At 42.1% G+C, this 21970-nt stretch overlaps 1 protein-coding gene across 2 annotated transcripts in view; it reads right to left on the bottom strand.

Moving 5' to 3' along the window:
* The window catches only part of TBC1D8 (TBC1 domain family member 8), a 49119-nt gene that overhangs the window by 3847 nt on the left and 23302 nt on the right, over window positions 1-21970 (bottom strand). For both annotated transcript variants that reach the window (XM_059839522.1, XM_059839521.1), the window contains exons 5-16: window positions 21214-21454; window positions 13658-13865; window positions 12292-12486; window positions 10881-11063; window positions 10339-10489; window positions 9094-9308; window positions 8164-8281; window positions 3760-4045; window positions 3151-3280; window positions 2773-2871; window positions 2201-2269; window positions 619-859 (exon numbers count right to left, since the gene is read on the bottom strand). In XM_059839522.1, coding sequence (XP_059695505.1) covers window positions 619-859; window positions 2201-2269; window positions 2773-2871; window positions 3151-3280; window positions 3760-4045; window positions 8164-8281; window positions 9094-9308; window positions 10339-10489; window positions 10881-11063; window positions 12292-12486; window positions 13658-13865; window positions 21214-21454 — 2136 coding nt within the window. The remainder of the gene's footprint in view (window positions 1-618; window positions 860-2200; window positions 2270-2772; window positions 2872-3150; window positions 3281-3759; window positions 4046-8163; window positions 8282-9093; window positions 9309-10338; window positions 10490-10880; window positions 11064-12291; window positions 12487-13657; window positions 13866-21213; window positions 21455-21970) is intronic.

Here is a 21970-nt window from a genome sequence, read left to right on the forward strand (position 1 = left end):
CAAAATCACTGATTTTTACTGAAGCTTTGAATTTCTTTTTTTTCCACTTGAGGTCAGACATCAGTTGAGATCTGCCACTTCCTCTTCAGCCAGATTTTGGACAGGCAGTTTCACCTATTAGGACAGCTGGTGGCCTCAAGACCAGCCCTAGTATAGCCCTCAGTCACTGCTGGCCAGATTTTTTTTGTTCTGCTTACTGCCAACACGCAAGGCAGGCAGCAGTCAGCTGTGTAGGGTTAAGTCTTCAAGAACCAGTTTCAAAGAGGTATATTGAGATTTCAGAGGTATACTCAGAGCAACAGCTCGGTAGAGAGGATTTCCTAGCATTCTGTGCAGACCCAAGTGTAATTCTTCACTCATACAAGATTTTCAATAAAATTATTATTGTCTGAGAAATCAAATATTCTAATACAACATTCAGTCATGTCCTCAGGCTGTCTATTAGATCAAATTGACTTCAGATGATTGAAACACAAAAAATGAGGAAAGGTCACTGATGTGAGTAATTACAAGCCCTAGAAACCATCCTCTCTGCCAGTTAGGTGGCATTTGACCACTGCTGTCTCCCCCCGTGCCACCCCCAGCTCTGCCCCCGGCCCAGCCCGCAGCAGCCGATACCCAAGCAGCTGGCGAGCCCCTTGAACTCGATGAGCCGGTCCATGTTCTCGTCCAGCAGGCGGAAGGTCCTGTGGGCGAGGAGGTCGGTGTGCTCCCCGCAGGTCCAGGGCGAGAGCAGGCGGTACAGGCCGGCAAACTGCTGGGCGTCGATGCGGTACTGCTCGGCGTACGGCCTGCTGGGGTCGTGGCGCTCCGGCACCGCGCTCCCGCTTTCCCAGTAGCACCTGATCAAGTGTTCCCTCTAGGAGAAATGGGACACACGAGAGCGGTTGTTGCGGGGCGCGGCAGCAGAGAGCACGACCGGCAGAAAAAGGCATTCACATCAAGCTACGCTGCAATGTGCTCGAAATTTGCTCTGTGCAAGGTGTCATAGTGATTACCAAGACCATTCCTGTGTGAAAAAGCAAATCTTTCATCAGAGCAGCCAGCCACTCTCACAATTTCCAGTGGATAATTAATAAAGATGAAGGGAGACAGGGCAGATTCTTGAAAAAATTCACTGTGGGCTACTGAAACTGTTTAAACACATCTGACCCAGGATGTTTCTTAGCAGCCAAAGGTACAGAGGGTCACCGCTGTAAAAAATATGGAGTAAGTGTAGGCTTGACCTGCTCATTTATTCTCTCTCAGACCTCTCCATTTGGATACTGTAGCATTAGTCTTCTGTTAGGGACAGGCAAAACAAAGAGTCTCAACAAAGCAAGATGTCCCTGGGAGAGCAAGGGAAATAACAAAAAAGGAACTCTGTCAAAAAATGAAATTAGGGGAGCGCACGCTAGTCAAAGATCAAAACCAGCAGTGAGGAGCAGGAGGGAAGCACTGAAGAACAAGGCCCCAGCAGCATCATCTTACAACCACTAATGGAGGCAGGATACAGCTGCTCTTGGTGACAAAGCTGTGTAACACTAACAACATACCACAGTCATATTCTCAGTATTTATGGCTATGAACAGTACACAGAAGAAATGGTCCATTAAGGGAAGTAATTACAGCTTGGACCTCTAAATCAAGTATAGTTGTACAAGCATAGATGTCCCTGTCTCCAACTTTATTGTGTGTTTTATCAAACATCAGCTTGACAGAAAGGAACTGAAACTGCTTTTAGTTTAAAAAAAAAAAAAAAAACAACAAAAAACAAACCTGTGAGAAAATTTGGAACAAATGGCAAGGACACAAGGTTGTGGGGGTTTGGGGTTTTTTTTCCCCATGGAGAAGAGAGTCTGCCTTTAAAGAGCATTTAGAGAACAGGATTTAAAAGCATTGCCAAGTTCCCAATGAGCACAGCTACATAATATTTAATTTATTCTGCATGTGAAAGTTAACAGAAGCTAGCTTGTCAGGGACCATTTCCAAGCAGAAAGTTAGAAAGAATCTTGGGAGCAGTTCTCTGAACAATCAGTACATTCCTGTTCCTCTTTAACAACTGCATAACCACACAAAGGACAAAATGGCAAGATCCCACCCAGGGAGCACGGTGCAGGCAGAGGACTGGAGGTCAGTGCTGCACTGCCAAGCAACAGCTGGAAGTTATGCCCAAAGAAGCCTCAATGAGGTGCATTCCCTGCTTTTCAGGGAGACCAACCTTGAACAAGTCATACAATTCCTCTAAATCTTCAGGAAGAATTGAAACATCTGGGATGACAACTCTGAGCTTAAAAAGAAAGAAAATCATGTAAGTGACATCACTGACACACACACTCACGAGCTGTCCTTAGGTGGAACAGCTGAAAAACACTATTAAAAAAATCTTTGCACTGTTTTCCCCTTCTTTAGGTTCACCAGTTGGGCAGATCCATGAAAAGAGAAATCCCTCAAGGGCTATTAGAAACAAAGACAGGAAGTCCCTAAGCTACAGGTCACAGAGGCCTGGGAGGCATCACATGGTGCTGTCTCTCCTCTTCCCCAGGCATCTAAAAAGGGCTGGCCACAGTCACAGATAAGGTGCTGGGCTGGACAGTCCTGCAGTTGTTCAGAACTTTAAAGCCACCCTAAACTACAATAATGCACATGGCTGCCAAAGAAAAACCATCAGCATCCCAGGAATGAGCTTTTTGCAGAGTCAGCAATTCTTTTCAAGACCCTTTTTAAAAACTAAACCCAGGTGTCTCCAGAGGCAATGCTGAGCTACCTCAGTCAAAGCAATACCCTGCTCACCACATTCTGCTTGGTTGTATCTTCGTGGCTCTGCAGGACACGGATCCGGTGTTTGTAGCGCATGCGCTCTATCTGTTCCACAGAGTGGTCTCCGAATTTCTGTAAGAGAGGAACAGAAGTTTATTATTTGTGTTGTATTTTATGATACCTCTATTAATTGGAAATACACTTTAAAGTGCAGTGAGACCTTGAAGAAAAAGCATATGCAATCTCTAATTCATCTAGGTACTCATACTACACCTAGTCTTGTGCATGAGAGCACTCCAGTCATGAAATCTGTAAAGAAGCGTATTAACTTCCAAAGCATCCAGAGTAAATCAAACCTTCTTCTTTAAAATTCTAACTTAAATGACTAGTAGATACAAAGAATTATTTTACCTCATAGGAGTCATGAATCAGGTTTGCTATTTCAGTCACTGGAGAGGGTTCCTGGTCGTCACTGAAGAATGCATGGTGATTACCAATAGGTGGCAGAGGGCTTTCCTCGTTTTTGACATGCTCTAAAAACCTGGAGAGAGGAAATGTATAGGAACACAGATCACATTGTGCTGTGCTCTTCTCAATTCAAATACGCAAATAAGTCTTATGGCTCAGATTTAGAAATAAACTGATGTTTGGGCAAGCTAGACTTTTCAAAAATGCCCTTGTGATTACTCATCTGAGGAACAGTAAGCCAGCCAAAAGACTAAATGCTGCCCAAGGAAGAAAACTTCTGTCTCCTTGAAGTCTGGAGCAGGAAGCCCGTCAGTCCAGGGAAGGCACGGAGAGCAGCAGTAAATATTGCACGCTGACGCAGGCGATGCATGTCTTGGCAGTGCCAGGAAATTTCACAGGACATCTCGTCCGACGTTCAAAGCCATTGTTTAAGGCAGGCACTGCGACAGCAGCAGCAGGGTGACACAGAAGGGCCCGGGTGCCTACTGAGCAATGCCTTTGTTTTAGGGCAGAACAGCCCGAGATGAAAGGAGCACTCCTGTGTGGCCATACCTGCTCAGGATCATCAGGGCCTGCCCATCATCCTTGCTGTTACACAGATCCACAGCGTTGGCTTCCAGTATGGCCAAGCCCAGCTGGAAAATGGCTTTGATGCCATCATAGAAGAAGCAGTCCACAACATTCACAGCACTTTCCAGGGGCATGATGCTGAGGAAAAGGGTAAGGAACCAGGAAAGAGAGATGGAAGCTAGGGCTGTCAGATCCTTCATATGTTCAGCCAGCTCTGGAAGTTGCTCTTTTATAAGCTCTTCAAACACTGACTGGTCTACCTGAGCACCTACAAGTTATAAAGGAACAGCATTAGTCAGGACTGACACAGGAAAAAATTATTTTTTTTAAGCTAATCACTGCTGTCAACTGTTAACTGCAAGACTTTCTTAAAATTTAAACAGGCAAGGTACACACACACATCTACAATGAAAAATGCCATTATCCTCCTGCTGTGATGTCAGCCCAACCCTTGTGTCCATAAACCTTACTGTACAACTTTCTGCAAAAGGTGTGTTAATTCCCCTAAGTGCCTTTAGGGTGCAATGAAATAGCAATAGCAGCAGCTGTTGGTCTTGGCTACAAAAGCACATAATAATTAAGTGCTAGCAAAAGCAATCTTACAGCATTTTACTGCTCCACTTGGAATGTATGCAGTAAAAATAAGACAGTACACATTCCTCTCTGATGTATGTACTCCAGCAAGTGGGCAGCAAAGATATTGCTCTAACTGAGAAAATGTAGGATGGAAGTCCAGATATGCCTACACACAACAAGAAGGAAGAATAATATTTACATGAAAGTACATGCACATATACAAATATATACTTACAAGCATATGTATCTACACATAAAGAACAAAAGATTTCTGCAATGCCCAGATAAAATATTTCCTAACTGTCCCAACCAGTCTTTCCAAAGGAGCAGATCTGGGCTCTGGTTTAGCTACTAGTTCAGTTCTGCTTTGTCAGCAGTTGTTACATAATCAATGTGGTTTCTTCTCAATGAAGCAGACAGTGTCTACAAACCTTACTTGCCACATCAGGGCTTTGACCAAAGACACTGCAAGTTAAAAATATTCCTGAATACAAAATGCAGTTAACTTTTCAATTATTTTGTCTTTCTTTTCAAGTTATTTCATTTCTTTCTTATAGTCCATATTCTGCTAATATTAGGACACAATTTTAATTGCTGAAACACATATATCCCTAGCACTCAAAACTTCTGTTGTTCAAAAGCAGAATATAACCTGGACAATTTGTGGCAGAGAGCCAGCATCTTTTGGCTTTGCATCCAAATCATAGGGAAAAAAATAGCTATGACATTTCTCTGTCTTAGAACCTTTCAAATCAGGCCAAAAGAGCTTCTGCTGGTGACTGAACAAACATTACAGCACCACAAATCAAAAATAAAAGCCCATGGACATCCAAAAAGCTTTTGAGAAACACATCAAGCATGATGCTTTGAAGAAAAAGCTTTCCATAAGATTGAAGAAAAGGAGAAAAACAGACTGGAGTTACTCAAAAGAGGGCAATTTTTATTTGGTTTTTTTTTAATAAGCTTAATGCAAACAATTTAATAGCCATAGACAACACAGACCTGAATTTAGAGGTATTTGAAGGAAAAAACAAAGAGCTGAATTTAGAGGTATTTGAAGGAAGCCAGAGACAGATAGGCAAGACATATATAAATAGATCATTCCAGACTCAGAGACAGCATGAGCAAAACCAGAGCTTCAAGAGGAACATGCAACACTGCCCAGATCTTTCACAGATCTCCTTATAATAAGTGCTGCCACTGTAGATAAAAGTCAAACAGATGTATTAAAATGGACTTTTCTGTCTATTTTTTCATTAGGCTCCCAGAAAACATGAAATCTGAGCAAATGAATCTGTATTACAGCATGAGACCAAAATGAGGTAGGAAAACACCAGGGCATGCATTTGAAAAATGATGACCTTAGATGCAAGATAAATGACATCTTCAGGACTGAAAAGGCAAATCAGAGAAATGAAATAAGGTTTTCAGTGTTTCAAGAATTACAGTGTCAAGTTGATGATAGTCTAACAGGTAAAGTGGGGTAAGATGCCCTGCTGGTTCATGCAGGGATGAAAAAGTCATGGTAATTGAGAATAGGATATGCCTGACCCTTGCTACCACTCTTGACCCATTTACAACTTGTTTCTATCTTGCACCTATCTGCCTATAATTTCCTCTATGCATTGCAGAGAGAAGAAGGACAGAGGGAATTCCTGAAGACGGAGCCATGCTTGCAGGCCTTCCCCATTTGCAAGCAGTGAAATAATGAGAAAGCTTGTGAAAGGGGTCAGAGCTGGCAATGCTAAAGGAGGGAGATGAAAGTAAGAAGGTAGAGTAGGACTGAATTGCCTAAGTTTTGAAAGCAAAAATTCTAACTAACTAAATAAACCCACATACAAATAAATAGAAGATTTTGAAAGTCATAAAGAAAAGGTCTGAGACAAAAGGAAGCTAAGAAGGCCTGCTATAATCAAGGTCATAAATTTGGTAGCCGGTTGGACCGCAGAGATTACTGGCTGACACTGCAGAGGAAAAGCACAGTGACGGGTAGCAAGGTCAGAGATCCCTTAAGTTATTGAGAGATCAAAATTTGGACAAACAGTATTGGCAGGGTGCACAAAGAGGAAAAGTTTGGTCTTGGAAGTGTTATGCAGGAAGAAACAATACAAAGTTTAGACAAGAGCTGGTTGCAAATCAAAAAAGAAGGTCGACTGAAATGCAGAGCCAAGAACACTAACTCTAGCAACAGGAACCAGAGGAGGGGCAGGGTGCAGAAAATCAGTAGCACCGATTTGGGCACGTTAAGTTCTAGGGTAAAGCAGAGCTGCAGAAACTGTGCTCAGTAAAGCAACTAGGCTGCAAAACTGCACCAGTGCCACTCAGCCAGGGAGAGCAGGGTAACTTCCAAACTGAATTCCTGGCTCTTCACACTGTGGTGCGCTATAGCATTAGAGAGACACAGCACTCCTTCCTTGGGATAAAGAGGGCCAGCAAACAGAGAGACGAGACAACCAAAACTTTCAGCACTTACACAATGTAGGCTGCAGCCATGGCAAGTGACAGGCAAGATGCAAAGCACAAATCAAGAACAACTCAAGGCAGAGATATGGCTGGCCAGGTGAGACAACTCAGGTGAGTAGCAGAGAATGCTACTTAAGGGCAATAACCCAGCAAGCATCAGAAAGTTATGAGTAATCCAAAGCACGCTGTTGATATCTAGAAATGCTTGAGTACTGATAGAGCTGTGTTTCTCTCCTTTAATCAAGGAAGGAGACAGACAAGCATGGAAGTCAGTAATCAAAATAGGAGTTTAAAGTCATGTCTGGAGACAAGAAAAAAAATTCTGACAAGTGGGACAGTTACAATGCCCAGTCCACTAGCAGAAAATACCAATGGCATTCAAAATACCATTCATTCAACATGCCAACCATCCAGCTAAACTTTGGAGTAACTCAGCTTTAACTTACCTGCTTGCCAATTCAGAGACAAGACAGAAACTGAGCAGTGACACAGTGCCTAGAGGGAGGTATGACAACACCATCCTTCAAGGAAAAGACTGGAAATCTTCTCAAGTGTCTCTTTCCACTCCACAGGCAGCACAAGAGTGCCCAGACCATTTCTAGCTCCCAGAACCACTACTGCCAGGGACCTGCTCCAATCCTCACTTCCTCACACATGACCTTGGTCCCTCTCTTTGCCACAGCAAGGTTGTAACAGCAAATGCTGCAGCTACAGACTAAGGTTAGCATTAAAAAGGGAAAAGCTATCAAACATTTCTGTAAGAGAAGGAAGTGACTGCAAAGAACGAATACTGCTTAGCCCCTCTCTTTCTGTGCATTAGGCAGTCTGCACAATGATCTTAAAAATAATGGCACTATACAGGAGCCACAGCACACACAGTGCATGGCAGAGGGACCTGTGTCAGCTCTCGTTACAAAGGGCCAGTGCAGATGCAAGCCTGCACTGCTCCAGCAACCAGGCAATTCAGACAGTTCAGATCACAAAGCAGATCTTTCCTACATTCATCTTAAACAGCCTGAGTCTCTAACACTGCAAACTCCTAGCCAAGACCCACAAGCTCTTCTATTTATATAAGAGCCAAAAGTGTCACCACCTTCTGACCAACAGGAAAGAAAAAAACAAGCTGTGAAGTTGAGCATTTACAGATTGTGCAGCTCAAACCCTTCAGACCAAAACCAGCCCTGGCTGGAATCTGAGCAGCCACTGCTGCTGTCCCTGCACACCACACAAGTAGATGGAGCACCTCATCCATGGGGTCTGGACCCCAGCTGACCCTGAGCATTTTCCCCACCCCTGTGCCACACAGCTGCCCCTTCCCAGCATGCAGGACCACGAACACGAGCTCACCTATCACTCGGTGGTTGAAGTAATCCGGCAGCATCCGCTCACACACAGCAACCAGCAGCCAAAAAGCTTCTTCCTCTTTGGCATACAGCAGCAACACGGAGGTCAAAATATTCATAGACTTACAAGGGCAAAGAAGAAAATGGGATTTGTTAGTGACAGCAAATCCTACTGACAAGAGCTCAATTGTGGCTATTTTTATAGAAAGAAAAGTAGCCCAACAGGATGTAAAGAACTAAGAAAAAAACCAGCAAGAAAAAGAGAGAATACACAGCATATATGTAATTGCAACCCACAGGCATAGCAAGTTTTCTAATCTTACATATACTGCTTTTTGTAAGAGCAATAGGAAACATGGAGAAAAGCACAGTACTGGATTTGCCAAGAAACAAAGCAGGTAACTGATACTGCAAGATGTTTTGAGGCTGCTTTCACTGCCCCCTATTCCAGTATCAGGACCACTCTGATGTTAATCAGAATTCAGAGAGCTGACCAGCTAGACAAATGACTTCTATCATTTATCATCAGTTTTGGAAGAAAGTGGCAGAAAGGTTCATTAAGCCTGTGCCCCAGTGCACTACATAAAATCTCATCTGTGCAGGCCAATTCGCCCTGCACTGCTTCCAAGTATTGTCCAAGAAATGCCCTTTTCAACAAACAGAAGCATCAGAAACAATTTTTTCCCTTCCTGTAACTATAAATGCAGTTTGCAAAATGCCGAAGGAATATCGTTGGTAGAAGAGAGCCTTAAGGTAAGACTATGTATTTGTTTTCCAAGGAAAAATGACATTTAATATCTAAAACTATGTACTTTTCCAACTAAAAGGTCTTTATTTATAAAAAAGCGCCACTAAAAGCACTCCTAAGAGAACAACAGAGTGGGAAGAAGGGGAAGAAGCAGCAGGGAGCACAATCCCGCTGGGAACGCCTCACCTGGCAGTATCCTATTTTGGGGTTCCTGTGGGCGTAGGCGGTGAGCACCCTCCTGAGGGCGGCGATGCCCGTCTCGCTCTGGAAGGCCGGGTGCTCGGGCAGCGAGCGGTGCAGGTCGCGCTCGATCTCCTCCGTCGCCATGCAGCACCTGCCCATGGATGCCTCCACCAAGTGTACGTAGTAGCCAGGATGCGAGGCGAGATCCGTCTGCGCGTCTGCAGGCGGCAGGAAGGGAGAAAGAGGAAGACGGGAGTGGATAAGGACAATGCTAGACCTACTGCTCAAAAGGGTATAAGCAAGGTGGCTTCCCCCAAGGTCTGTGAATATCCAGACCTAAAGGACAAAGTCCTAGTAGAATACACGTCTTAAAAACTAAGTATTAGCAAAGCTCATATGACACAACATCATTCAGAACACCTTGATTGAGCAAAAGATGTCTCCAGCAGAAAGTATTGGTTTGGGTTGAAAGTATTGGGTAAAGATCATCTCATTCCAACCACCCTGCTGTGGGCAGGGACACCTTTCACAAGAACAGGTTGCTCAAAGCCTCATCCAGCCTGGCCTTGAACACTTCCAGGGATGGGGCATACACAGATTCTCTGGGCAACTCCTTCCAAGTGTCTCACCACCCTCACATATTACTGGGAGAAATGTACTCAGCACTGTTCACATCCTTCAAAGAGGAAAAGCTCCACATTTACAAATGTCTGAATATGCCATATATTGGATTAAGGACTAAACCTGAGATCACATTGTAGGCACATTCTGGCTCTGCCATATCTGTCGATGAAATGAGTTGTTCTTTCCATCTCCAGTTTCTGTAAGCCCTGCCAACATTCAACAAGAAGCAGGAGCAGGTCTGCCAACTTTGAGATTGTCATTATTTTGCAATAATCTGATTTGTCTAGGGCTAACTCAGTATTTACGCTACAATCTAATTGCTGCTTGAAGATGAACATTGTTTTATGAAAACACGATGCTAATTTTAAATTACATAGATTACAAAGATGTTATTTTGAGTCTTCTGTACATCATATGATATCATCCTGAGGTAAAACTTTTACAGATCTACCCGGGTACTTCCTTGCATATATTAGTTCAGTTCAGATCATGTCTTTTCCTTAAGCAGTATCACAGGTTCCTTGTAAAGGACATTTAATTGCCTTTGAGAGATTTCTTGCCTAAATTTTTTGCCATCTCCAGAATCAGATTATGCCTACAGCCAACATTTCTAAGCATGCCCACCTGAGAAAAGCAGCCAGAGTTTGCCTCTTAAAGATTCAGGAATTCCCATAGCAACAAGTTTTCTGATTTTCTCTGTGCGAAACATGCACACGGTTCTGCCATACTCTACAAAATGGTCATCCCACAGGCTCTCTTTGATTTGCTCCCTAGACTGGGAATGAGAAGATATATTAAAAAAAAAAAACAAAACCACCATCATGTGCATGTGAGACTTGGTAAACAAAAACATTTCACATATTGGAAATTCCACAAGGTATTCCATTATCAATGGAAATGGGAAGTCTGTTCCAGGGACTTTGACTTTCCCCACTTTGCATATCTCATTCACCACAGAGGGATAAAAATTAGAAATACTCACCAGAATGAAATGGGGGGAGGGAGAAGAAAAAAATCCAACCAAATAAAAAAGTTGTTATCCTGTTTTAACTTCTCCAACCAATACAGAGTGCATTCTACTAAAAACATCTATCTGTCTGAATATAACCCCAGCTTTTAAAAAACAAAACCTAAAACTCCTACAGCTTTCCCCAAATGTTACATACCTTTCCAAAATCAAGGCCTGGCATTCCTGACTGATGAAAGTCTGACCTAAGTGCTTCTGCATTGAGCAAGTAATTGTTCTCCTTTTCACATTCACTTCTCTCTTTCCCGTGTGAAGCCTCTGTTCCCAGACACGCAGGCTCATCATCCCCCAGCGTGCACATGGATCCGAAGGCAAGGCTGTTCTGCAATGCCAAATCAAAGTGGTAATGACTGAAAAGGCTAAGAACTACATCCTCAACTGTCCTCAAGACAGAGCTGGGTTACCCTTTGCCTTTTGCATCAAAAACTGCAACACCCTTCAGGAGGAAAGGTCTTACTCAAGACTTTATACAAATTGTCATTCATTTGCATGTCAGGAAAAGGGTTGTTACTTTAAAACAAAAGTTGTTAGCCAATTCTAAGTGTCCTTGATGACAAGCTACCCAACAGTCTTCTACTGTTATGATTTGAAAGACAAAATCACAGAACAATTTAGGTTGGAGAGGACTATCATTTTCAATCCCCTGCTCAAAGCAGGAGCCCTCAGCCCTGGTTGCTGGGCTCTGTGCACAGTCAAGTCGAGTAGCTCCAAGAAAGCAGAGAGCACTGCCACTCTGGGCAGTCTGGTCCAGTTCTGCCTAACCATGAGGGGAAATCTCTCTTATCTATTTAGATTTTTCCTTGCTAAACCTTGAAACTATGGCTGCTTGTCTTTCAACTGGCATATCAAAGGAGAGTTTGCCTTTATCTTCCAGCTTGCCACTATTTGGCAAAGACTGGCTGAGGAAGCCCTGCTCCCTCCACCTCTCCTTATAAAACATGTGCTTACAGCCCTCCACTAGACTTACTTACTCCAAATTATCAATGCTTTTCATGTGTAATTGAGCAGAGTCAAACCTGGACACAGTACTCCTTATCAGGCTCATAAGTACTAAAAAAAAGGGAATAGCAACATTCCATGACCTGCTGGTTACAATCCTGCTAGTACAACCTGATATGGGGTTGTCCCTCTGCATTGTAAGAGCACACAGCTGACTTACAGGCTCGACTTGTTCATGACTCCTCCACCTTTTCCACCCAGCTGTTTTCCAACCAGCCAGTTCCCAGCCTCTCCCGCCACATGGGCTTATTTTGCCAAGTTTCACATTTGCTTTTGTTGAACTTTGAGAGGTCTCTATCAGCCCATTCCCCCAAACTGTGGAGGTGGAGATCTCTGTGAAGGGCAACCCAGCCGCCCATTCCAGTCCCTGCTGTCCCCAGCATGTCAATCACAACTATGCTGTGAGTGTCCTCTGTCCCACCAGCCAGGTCTTTATAGGTGGCATCAGATAAGCATTGGCTCAAGATCAATTTGGGGGCCTCCCAAAGAAGGCAGGAGAGTGGAATAATGGATAAACATATTAAATTAAGAATAAAATAAAAGCTCAGTACCTGATTGTTATTTTGCAAGTTGTTGCAGTGCAATGAGTTGCTGGAGTTCACATCTTTGAACCTCTGGAGCAGGTTCTCCACCAAAGTATCTCGGTCCTTCAGCTCAATGAACTGAAAGGCTGTTTTACTCCTTACGCTAACAATGATGGGATTAGGGAGAAGGCTTGTGTCCTCCATCTTCTCTATACTGATTACCTTTTTCAGAGACATTACAGAAAACACATTAGGCATCACATCCACAAAAACATATTCAAATTTTCTACATGTACCAAAACACAGCATTTCATATGCATGCTTTAAATGTGGTTATTCATATTGGCTTTCCTTGATCAAACACATCCTACTGCCTGAAGTTCATGGTCTCTCTAGAAACTCAAAGCAGATGCCAAAAAGTATCCCATATGCCTTTTTTTTCCTAAACTACTTTGCATCCCACTTCTAAACAGCAGACTGAGGGAAAAGATAAGAAAGGGGTGTATGATTAAAAAAAAATTATTTATAAAAGGATCAACTTGATCAATTTCTGGGTGTGGAGGAGGAAATTTACTTTCCCACCTTTGAAGATGGGGGAAAACAGCTGTTTCGTTAATTTTTTATTAAGTACACAACACTGTTTTCATATTGCTTTCTGTTTCTGCAACAGGAAGGTAAGTAGCTATAGTTACAATATGATTTGGATGTTACTCTATTATTAGTCCAGGATGAAAGGAAAGCTTTTAATTAAGAGATCATAACAACCTTGTATCCACAGCAGATAAAGCAGGTGTAAGCTGACAGCTTCCTTCTCCTGTTCTACTCCCACCACCTTCCCTTGTGCTCTCCCTCCATTTAAACTCGTCTATTGATTTAATGGAAATTTGTCAGCCCATCACTGCATGCACAACATCCCCTCTTTCTCTCTGCCCTACAGCTTGGCAAAGTACCCACAGGTTTGTTGAAGGCTGTCTATGGAGGGAAAGCTCAACACCTGTGTTGATCCCAGGCAAGGATGCTTTTGCACTGCTGGAATGGGTTCAAGAAAGTCTCCCATCAACATCATGCTGGATGTTCAAGTTTGTGGAGCAGGGAGAGGAGCCCTGTCCAAGTCTTGGGCCAAGCAGACTCTGTTTTTGCAGTGTTCTGTCCTGCTGCATTACCTGTCCGTACTTCACTTTGAGGAGAGTTTTGAATCACCCATATTTTCAGGAGCTCAGGCCCTAGTGAGTCCCAGAACAAGCTGTACAACCATCCTGTAGGCAGGATACACACAATCATCCTACTCTTTTTCATCAAACAACACTTTGTCAAGGTAAGCCAAGTGGCAGCGGAGGCTTAGGGCAAAAAAAGGCAGATAAGGACCCAAAATTAAACAAACAAAAAACTCTACCTCTCTAAGTGGGATGATAACAGTGCAGCAGCCATTTTCTTTACTGGCAAAACAGATATAACTGTCTGAAGTATACATTGTCCCCGCTGTGTGACAGCGACTGAAGGGCGTCCAGAGAGAGCAGTCCACAACTTCATGCAGCCTCTCCTTCCTGGGCAATCTGAAGAAGGCCCGAAAGAATTCATTCTGTGCTCTGGCTTCAAGATCCCTTAAGAAAAAGCAGCAAGAACGAATCACATAATCCTGAAAGTCAGGACATGCAGTGTGAGGTTAACTTTTCTTGTTGGCCTCACCAAGAGCTAAGAATACAGAATAAAAACACCATGCACAGCAATCTTCAGTGCCTATGTGAACAGAGCACTGTACAAGCAACTTTCAAATATGTTTAAAGGAAAACATTATCAATAACTGCTTGTTTAACAATAAGGTCAAAAGCAACTAGTATAGTAACTTGGAAGGGAAAGCACACTAATTTGAATCAGCTGTTTTGCTGGTTTGGGGATTTTTTACATTATTTTTAAACAATGTATTTTCTATGGCTGCTGTATGACTTTACAGACTCCAAGAGTTACAAATTTCAGTGCCCAGGAGACAACTAATTCTTTCATCTGATGAACATATACTGAGCCAGGGAGATTAGCCTAATGTACCTTGTTTCCCTTCACAGCAGCATTACCAGCACCCAGGGACTTGCACCTGCACCCAACAGTAATGCATTTGCTCAATGACTACCACCAAAGTGGTCAGTAATAGAAGTGTTAATGATGGTGGCATTTACTTGATGGAATCCTTAACTTGCACAAGAATCAGCCTCAGAGAGCCCTCAGAACAGTTTCAAAATGCAGAACAGTTTCAGGTCACTTACAGACTCAGGTGGGAATAACAGCACCAGCCACACTCAGTTTGAACCTGGCCTCCTTCCAGCCACCCATCTACATTTATGTGAAGGGAAAAGTTTAAATAAATGAAACTTTCATTACTGAGCCACGGTTATACAGACTTGGCTTTGGGGACTTATTTTTCTTCTCCTTTCTTAATGAAGAAGCCTGCAGTAATTTAGAGAACTATGCAATTACATTATAAACAGGCCATGGCTATTAGCTCACCAACAGCAGCTTGAGAAATATTAGAGCTTACATTCTATGATTTTCTTTACTACAAGTAAATTTTTCCTAGCATGATTCACCTTAGGGAAAAGAAAAAAAAAAGGCAGCTTGATTTTGTGCCACTGAAAGAATTTAACGCGTGGGCTGAAGCACAGCAGGGAGTGGTACTTTGGTGCTGTAAATCCCCTCTCCACTCCTTCCTTCACCCACCTCTTCTGCAGACACCTTCCCTCTACCCCAGCCCTGTTCCCTGTTAAAATATATGTTGAGACAAATGAAGCCACTGCCTCAATAAGTAAATAAATTATTTGATTGGGTTTTGGGTTTTTCAGTTTAGTTTAACCCACAGAAAAAGATGTAGCCACGTGAAACAGGGAGGAAGACAATCCAGAACAAACTGAGACCTGAGAAGGGAGGATCTGTATCTGCAAACAACAGAAAAGACAGAAAGCATTCAACCAGTGCTCAGCTTCTGTTTTCTTCTCAAGCATTATCTTCCTTAATAATATTATCCAAAGAAAGCAAACAAATAGTCTCCTGATTTTTCACAGAGAACAAAGAGGAACCCTCTTTGTGGAGAAAGACAAAAAGGTTGCTCCCAAGCTGAAATTCCACAGCGAGAGTAACTCTGATAAGTGCCTGCAGCGATCTACCATTGTGACAAAGCTGGATCAGGATATGCCTCCTAGTTAACTCACCACTAAAATATTTTCCATTTCTGCACAGCACAGATGAATGCTGCTGATAGCATCTGCAGTCAGGTCTGGTAGAGCTGTGCTCTCCTGCTATTGTGCTGCAAGGTAAGAGCCCCCTAGTATCTACTTGGCTGTGAAAATTTCTCAACCTTTATGCTAAAAAAGGCTTTATACAGAAGAGAGGCACCTCTACTGAGGCACATGTTGTCTGTTATTTAAGAGCTGACTGTTTTTATGCTCCAAAATCTGAAGCTTCTGAGTTTTCAGGATTTTCATGCTTTTCCTGGGGCTGTGGGCTCCACATGCAGGGTCTTTCAGACAACAAACCACAGGATTCTAAGCTGAAGAAGAATGACATTAGTCACATCTGAAACTAAGTAAATTCATCAGCACTGTGTCCACCCTACTCACCCGTGGAAGGCTGCCAATCCCAACATCCCTGGAACTGCCTGTCCCCCCATGACTCACACACAGGCTCACACAGGGACACCACAGAGAACACACCACAGCCAGGGCTGCCCCAGAAACAAGTGCTGAAATGGGCCAGCCTGCTTGGAGGAGGGATCCCGGAATAAAAAATGGTAGCAGAGGGACAAGATGCTGTCAGCACCTACCACTGTGGGCTCAAACTAGAGGTTTTATTCTAAAGTTAAACACAAAGAATATATTTCCTGTTAAGCAACCAAATTCTAGGGCTTAATGGTTTCCCTTCATAAACACAGCCAAACAAAATTAGAGTTGGTTTAAAAAAAAAAAAAACAACCCTACAACTCTAAAAAACCCACAAACAAATTTAGCTCCTAAAACAAGACAGGCAATTGTTTAAATATGATACAACAAAGATGGCCCACGTCACCAAGTCCCACAGCTTCCATTTAGAGTTTCACAAGACCTCCAACACCAAACAGAAATGCAATCTTTCTACGTGCACCCCTACCTGTCTGAAAATTTCTACTGTCACTTACCTATTTCCAAGTGGGTTTGGTTTTTAAGCAAATGCAGCATACTGAGTGGTACTTAACTAAAAAAAAGGAAAGCTATCATTATGTAAAAATAATGTTTATTGAGTATTTACACAAGCATCAGAAGAATAAAAGGCAACAAGATGCAACTGCCTTGTTCCCTACTTTCCAAAAAACTCAGCAATTCCTTCTGAGTGCAGCTCCCAACTTGCATGTTTTGGGATCATGGACTACCTCCAACTCCAGCACTTCAAAGTGAATGGCAAGCCTGAACTGCAGGAACTCCTTGTGCATGACCCCCACATTACCTTCCAAGAGCTTTAAATTAAAGGAAATAACACACATAAGACTAACAAAATGCCTAAAAGCATCAGGAGGCTTAAAAAGCTGTCCTCAATGACAAATGTTTTTCTGTGCTTTAAATCCAGCAGAAGCCAACTTGGCAAGATTTTAGCTCTGCTGAGTCACTTGTTGCCTATCTAAAATCTAAACAGCCTTGTTGACCTCTTGCTTCAAGAGACAGATTACTATATTCTTCTTACTATTGAGACTCCAGAAAGTAAGATACTTTGGAAATAACACATCCAACAATATATGTCTTGTTTTTTAGAAGAACTGCTAAATTCATGTGGGAAGAAAGGCTTCCTATAAGCAAGTCAGGAGATGTTATCTGAGAAGAACCAACCTGGACTTGTGCGGGCACATGTAAACTGAACATCATTCCCTTACACAGCAGGAACAGTAGACTTGTAGATGAAGGAGTTGCAATGAATGTTTTAGCCAAAATTTATGAAAGTCTTGATATAGCCTCTCATGGAACTAATTAAACTAGAACTGGCAAACTGTTGTACCAAGACAGTTGCAAAAGAGTACCTCAAAACACAGCCCTTCAGGGCTTCCTAATAAATTAGGACCCCCTTGGGAATCTGTCCTAGATTAGCTTCTGTTCGATGTCTTCATTAGCAACCTGTATGATGGATCAAGAGCTTGTCACTAAACCAGCACTTGATGCAATGCTGGTAGAGGCTAATGAACATAACAACAGGATCAAATTCAGATTTATATTCATAAATTTAAGGGATGTTGTGGAAAAAAAACCACTACAAATATTTTCAGCTGTACATCATAAGCTTCACAAATGCAGCACAGAGATGAACTCCACCAGGAGCCATCCCTTGGGGTTACATAGGAACACAAGCTGAACAAGAGCCAACAGCCTCATGCTCACAGGAGGAAGAGGAACACTGGCTGGGCTGCAGAAGTTCATGGCCACCAAGATCCAGCACGGCTGTCCCAGAACTGGCAAGGTTTCTGGGGCAACCCTATATCCCCCCATCATGCACCTGCCCCCACATGGCATCAGTGATGAATGTCCAGAGCAGAATAACCAGAATGGCTAAAATTCACACTGATAAGAAAACCCTGGTAGAAGTAGGGCAGCGCAGCTTTTAAAAAAATTTTAAAAATAAAAAAAAAAAAAAAAAATAGAGAAAGAAGATACACATTAACTCCCAAGCACACAAATGATTGCTCTAAGGGAGCACAAAGTGCTCTAAAGAAAGTGAGCACTTCTGATCTCTTCAATAGTACTGGGTAGAACAAAAAGTGACAGACCCAAAAAGTGTAAAAGTGTGGAAGATTCAAGTTAGACCTCAGACTTCTAAGTGACAGAACAGTGAAGTACTGGAAGGATCCTGATACGCCCATTACTGCAAATCCTAAAAAACACATTAGGCAATCACAAAGAGATAACCCAAACCCTACCTTTTGCTACAGAGATGCAATAAAAGGAAGTTTTTTCTAGTCCCATTCTACTTGTTGCTCAAGGTTTAAAGCATTCTCAGATTCTTTCTCTGAAGGAATAAATGCAGATTGAAGTGACATTTATGACTCAGGATACTTCAAACAGTTTCCATTGGGCTTAGATCAGTGTTCTTTGCCTTCACATGAAGCAAAGTCATTCTCATTGGTAATTCACAGTTAAACATGAAGAAAAAAACCTGATGTGCTTAGAGCCTGGGAAAATACTTCACACTATTGAAACCTTACTTATACCAGCATTAAAGCTTTTAAATTGTGGGTTCTGCTCTAGAGAATTTCTCACTACATTTGAGAAATTAAATGGGTACTTTTACATCCTGAAAGAGACGGAAATTAGAAGTATGAGAAACCTATACCAGAAACTGCTGCAGCCTTTTTTTTTTAAAGAAAAAATAGTTACCATATATATTCCAGTAAAATTCTATGGCACACATATATGTCTGCAAGAAATGGCATTTGTAGGTACCAAACACATCAGCTTTACTTTGCTTTTTATGGCATTGCCATAAAAACCTCCATTGCCATTAATCCCTTCATAATTCACTGTTCTGTGCTTAATCATTTCATTAAACAGCACAAAAAATTGCATACTGACTTATTTGACTCTGGCCATGATACAATTTGTGTCACAAGCTATGGGCCTAATCCCACGGCCTCTCTGAGTCCCATCCCTCCACCGCTCAGCAAGATGACCCCAAGAGCCTCAGGAATGGCAAAGGTTTATGGTTTTCAGACTGTAGAATATACAGATCATGACAGCACTGAAAATGTATTTCTTTAAAAATAAAGATATTGAAACAAGCCTCTCACAAAAGAAAGCCTAGCAAACACAAGATATCTACAACAATTTCATTAATTTGTCAGAGCTGAAATAGTTCCAATGTTGTTTGTGTCTCATTTTCTTTTCATAGATTATTATTTGCTTCCAAATCATGTACAAGTGACCAGAATGGCTAAAACCAATGACAATTAGAGGGAACGTGTTGAGAGGAAAGTAATTGTTCTTGTAGTACTAAAATGTCTTCGAGAAAAAAAGCAGCAACCAAAACTTTATACACCAAAAAAGTAAAACATCCACCCCAAAACATGTTAACACTAAAAACCAGTTTATCCACTATTCAAACTACAGTCTTGCTTAATCATCTTACATCAAAGTGGTTGCTGAAGTGGGACAAAGGGCACCAGAAATAGCAACTTATCCAACCACTACCTAATTTATGCAGAGGAAATGGGATTTCGGTATCATCCATGCTATCCCAAGCCACAGCACAGGTTAGAGAATATCTTGACTTGTCATTCCTTCTCCCTCTGTTCCTTTTACTTTCTTTTTTCTTCTTCAGTTGGAGGGAAGGAGAGAGAGAACCAGTTTGAATCAGTGTGTGGGATGGTTTCTCTTGATTGGCCACTAATGGGCACACTGCTTTTCAAAAATGCCACTAGCTTCTTACAAGATAGTTCCCTGAGACTCCCTTTTTATAGCATATTACTAAGCTTACACTTTTCTTTACAACTGTAATTTTACTTTCTTTCCATACATTAGTACCCCTGATTCAAAGACTATTTTGGGAAATGACAATGGCAAAACTTGGTAGATGCTGAAAAATATCTCCCCCCAGGTTTTTGTTACATCTCCTCTAGATTTCTCTTCTTGCATCTAACTTTTCAGCCCAGAAGCAGGAGGAATATAAAATGGTAAACCATGGAAAGGGGCTGAGATACAACCTACCACAGCCATATTCTACATTAGCTAAAGTACACATCCCTACATCTCTTGAGCCAAAAGCCTACAATGTTAAAACCCCAAGTTACATACATAGTGTAAAAACAGTGGTAGTAGCTCTTGTATTCCAAGAAACCCTGGTTATTAAAAAAAGCCTGCAAATATGTTTATGGCTGCTCACCACTGTGTTACCTCAAGTGAATTCTTCAATGATGAAATCCTGGTGTCACTGAATTTCCTTACTGTGGTACATATGAAATTGCAGAGGAAGTCAAATCTATTATTTTAAACTCCATTATGAAACTTTGCAGAAGTGTTTAGCTGAGATATAGGCCCACCACCACTGTAAAAATGTCCCTCAGAAACAATAAAACGGCTACTGGTCTCTCTTTTTTGGGAAATGATACCATGCATTCCTTATGTTTTAGTCAGGAAGCAACACCTGGGTGATTCCCTTCATCTCCCTGGCAGAAGGAGAGGAAGGAAGAGCAGGAAAGGGCATGATTCAAGAGGAGATAACTGCTCCACAAACATCCTATTCAGAAAGAAGCATTTTAAATCAGCACCTTAATTTTGATGCTCCAGGCAAATTCCAGTTAGGGCTATTCCATCCTGCCCACCTAAAATTCCTCAGGGCAGCTTCCCTCCCCCTTTCTCGATGCAGCAAATAAAACACAGAGTTGTGTGTTGTGCTACCAGCAGAGAAATGGCCATCAGTCTTTCCCTGAGAGCCAAATGCATTTCTGTAGTGGGAGAGGAATGCAGGGATGCATTGCAGGGATGCAAGGGGTAGAGCTGACAATAGCAATACCATAACTGTGTGTTTTTCAAGTCCTGTAACTGCTCGCTAAATTGGCTGTGGCAATCACACTAGTGGGAATTCCATGTTTCAGATATGATCAAAAGCAGTAATTCCAGAGAACTGAAGGCACTAGGAATGCCGACATATTACCAAAAATTTAAGCAAAATAATGCTGTTCTTCAGGGAAGATGGAAAATATCCCTTGCTGCAATCTTCCCTTCTATGGGAACAGTACTTTTGAAACTTTGCATTGTTTAAGGGAAGAATATAAAGTCATAAAAATGTATCTTGCATAAAGTTAAAATGCACCTTTTGAATACACCGTAACACACCATGAAGTCTCTTTTGCCTCCAATCAAACAAAGCTTTGAAATCTTACCCAGCTAACACACCAAACCATGAATCCCACTATAAAACACTGTAAAAATGTCCCAAGGGGTCCTTTTTTACCTCTTGGTAATCTGAGTAGGATCCTGCAGGCCTGGATCCAGTTCAAAGATTTCATTATCCAATAGCCTTCGGAGCGTCACATCTGCCAGCTGCTCCATGATCCTGAAAGCCTCAGAGATATTGAGGAAGGTGGAGAAGTCGCGCTCCTTGTTTGCTGTAGTAACACGGACTGTGTCTGTCATGAAGACATTGGAGGTTCTTTCCAGCTTCTGGACCTCAACCCAAGGAATGATAAGTTTCACTGCAATCCAAGAGAAGAGCAAAAGTGGATTGGAAACTTTGCTTCCATCTTTCAGATTTGGGAAACAATCAAATTCAGAATGAAATGCAAACCAAAGAGGAGGGAGAGAAATTTTTATGGGCAAGACCAAGCACATGCTGAAACGTCTGTTTTGACTCTGCATTCAATCTCACCCACTCCAAAAGACATGTCTTTTTCAGAATCCCTCCCTCAAAGTTTTAACTATCTTCACAAGAAATACTAGACTGGGGAGCGGTGCTTTTGCAGAACATCTGCCATACACTGTGCTCCTAACTCCTTTACAAGTCATTTCTGCAGCCTGCTTCCTTACCACCAGAAGAAACAGTTCATCTCCAGAACACAGAGATAAGAGGGAAAGGTTTTGTAATCCCCTAGAAACAAAAGTAGGCAGGTGGAAAACCAATTACATGCACAGTTACTTAAGCTTTTAAAATAAAGCTAACTCCCATCCAAAAGAAAGCTTTTCTGGAGACTGCTACAAAGTGTAATTACTGC

This window comes from Haemorhous mexicanus, chromosome 2 (assembly GCF_027477595.1).
Source record: "Haemorhous mexicanus isolate bHaeMex1 chromosome 2, bHaeMex1.pri, whole genome shotgun sequence".
NCBI lineage: Eukaryota > Metazoa > Chordata > Aves > Passeriformes > Fringillidae > Haemorhous > Haemorhous mexicanus.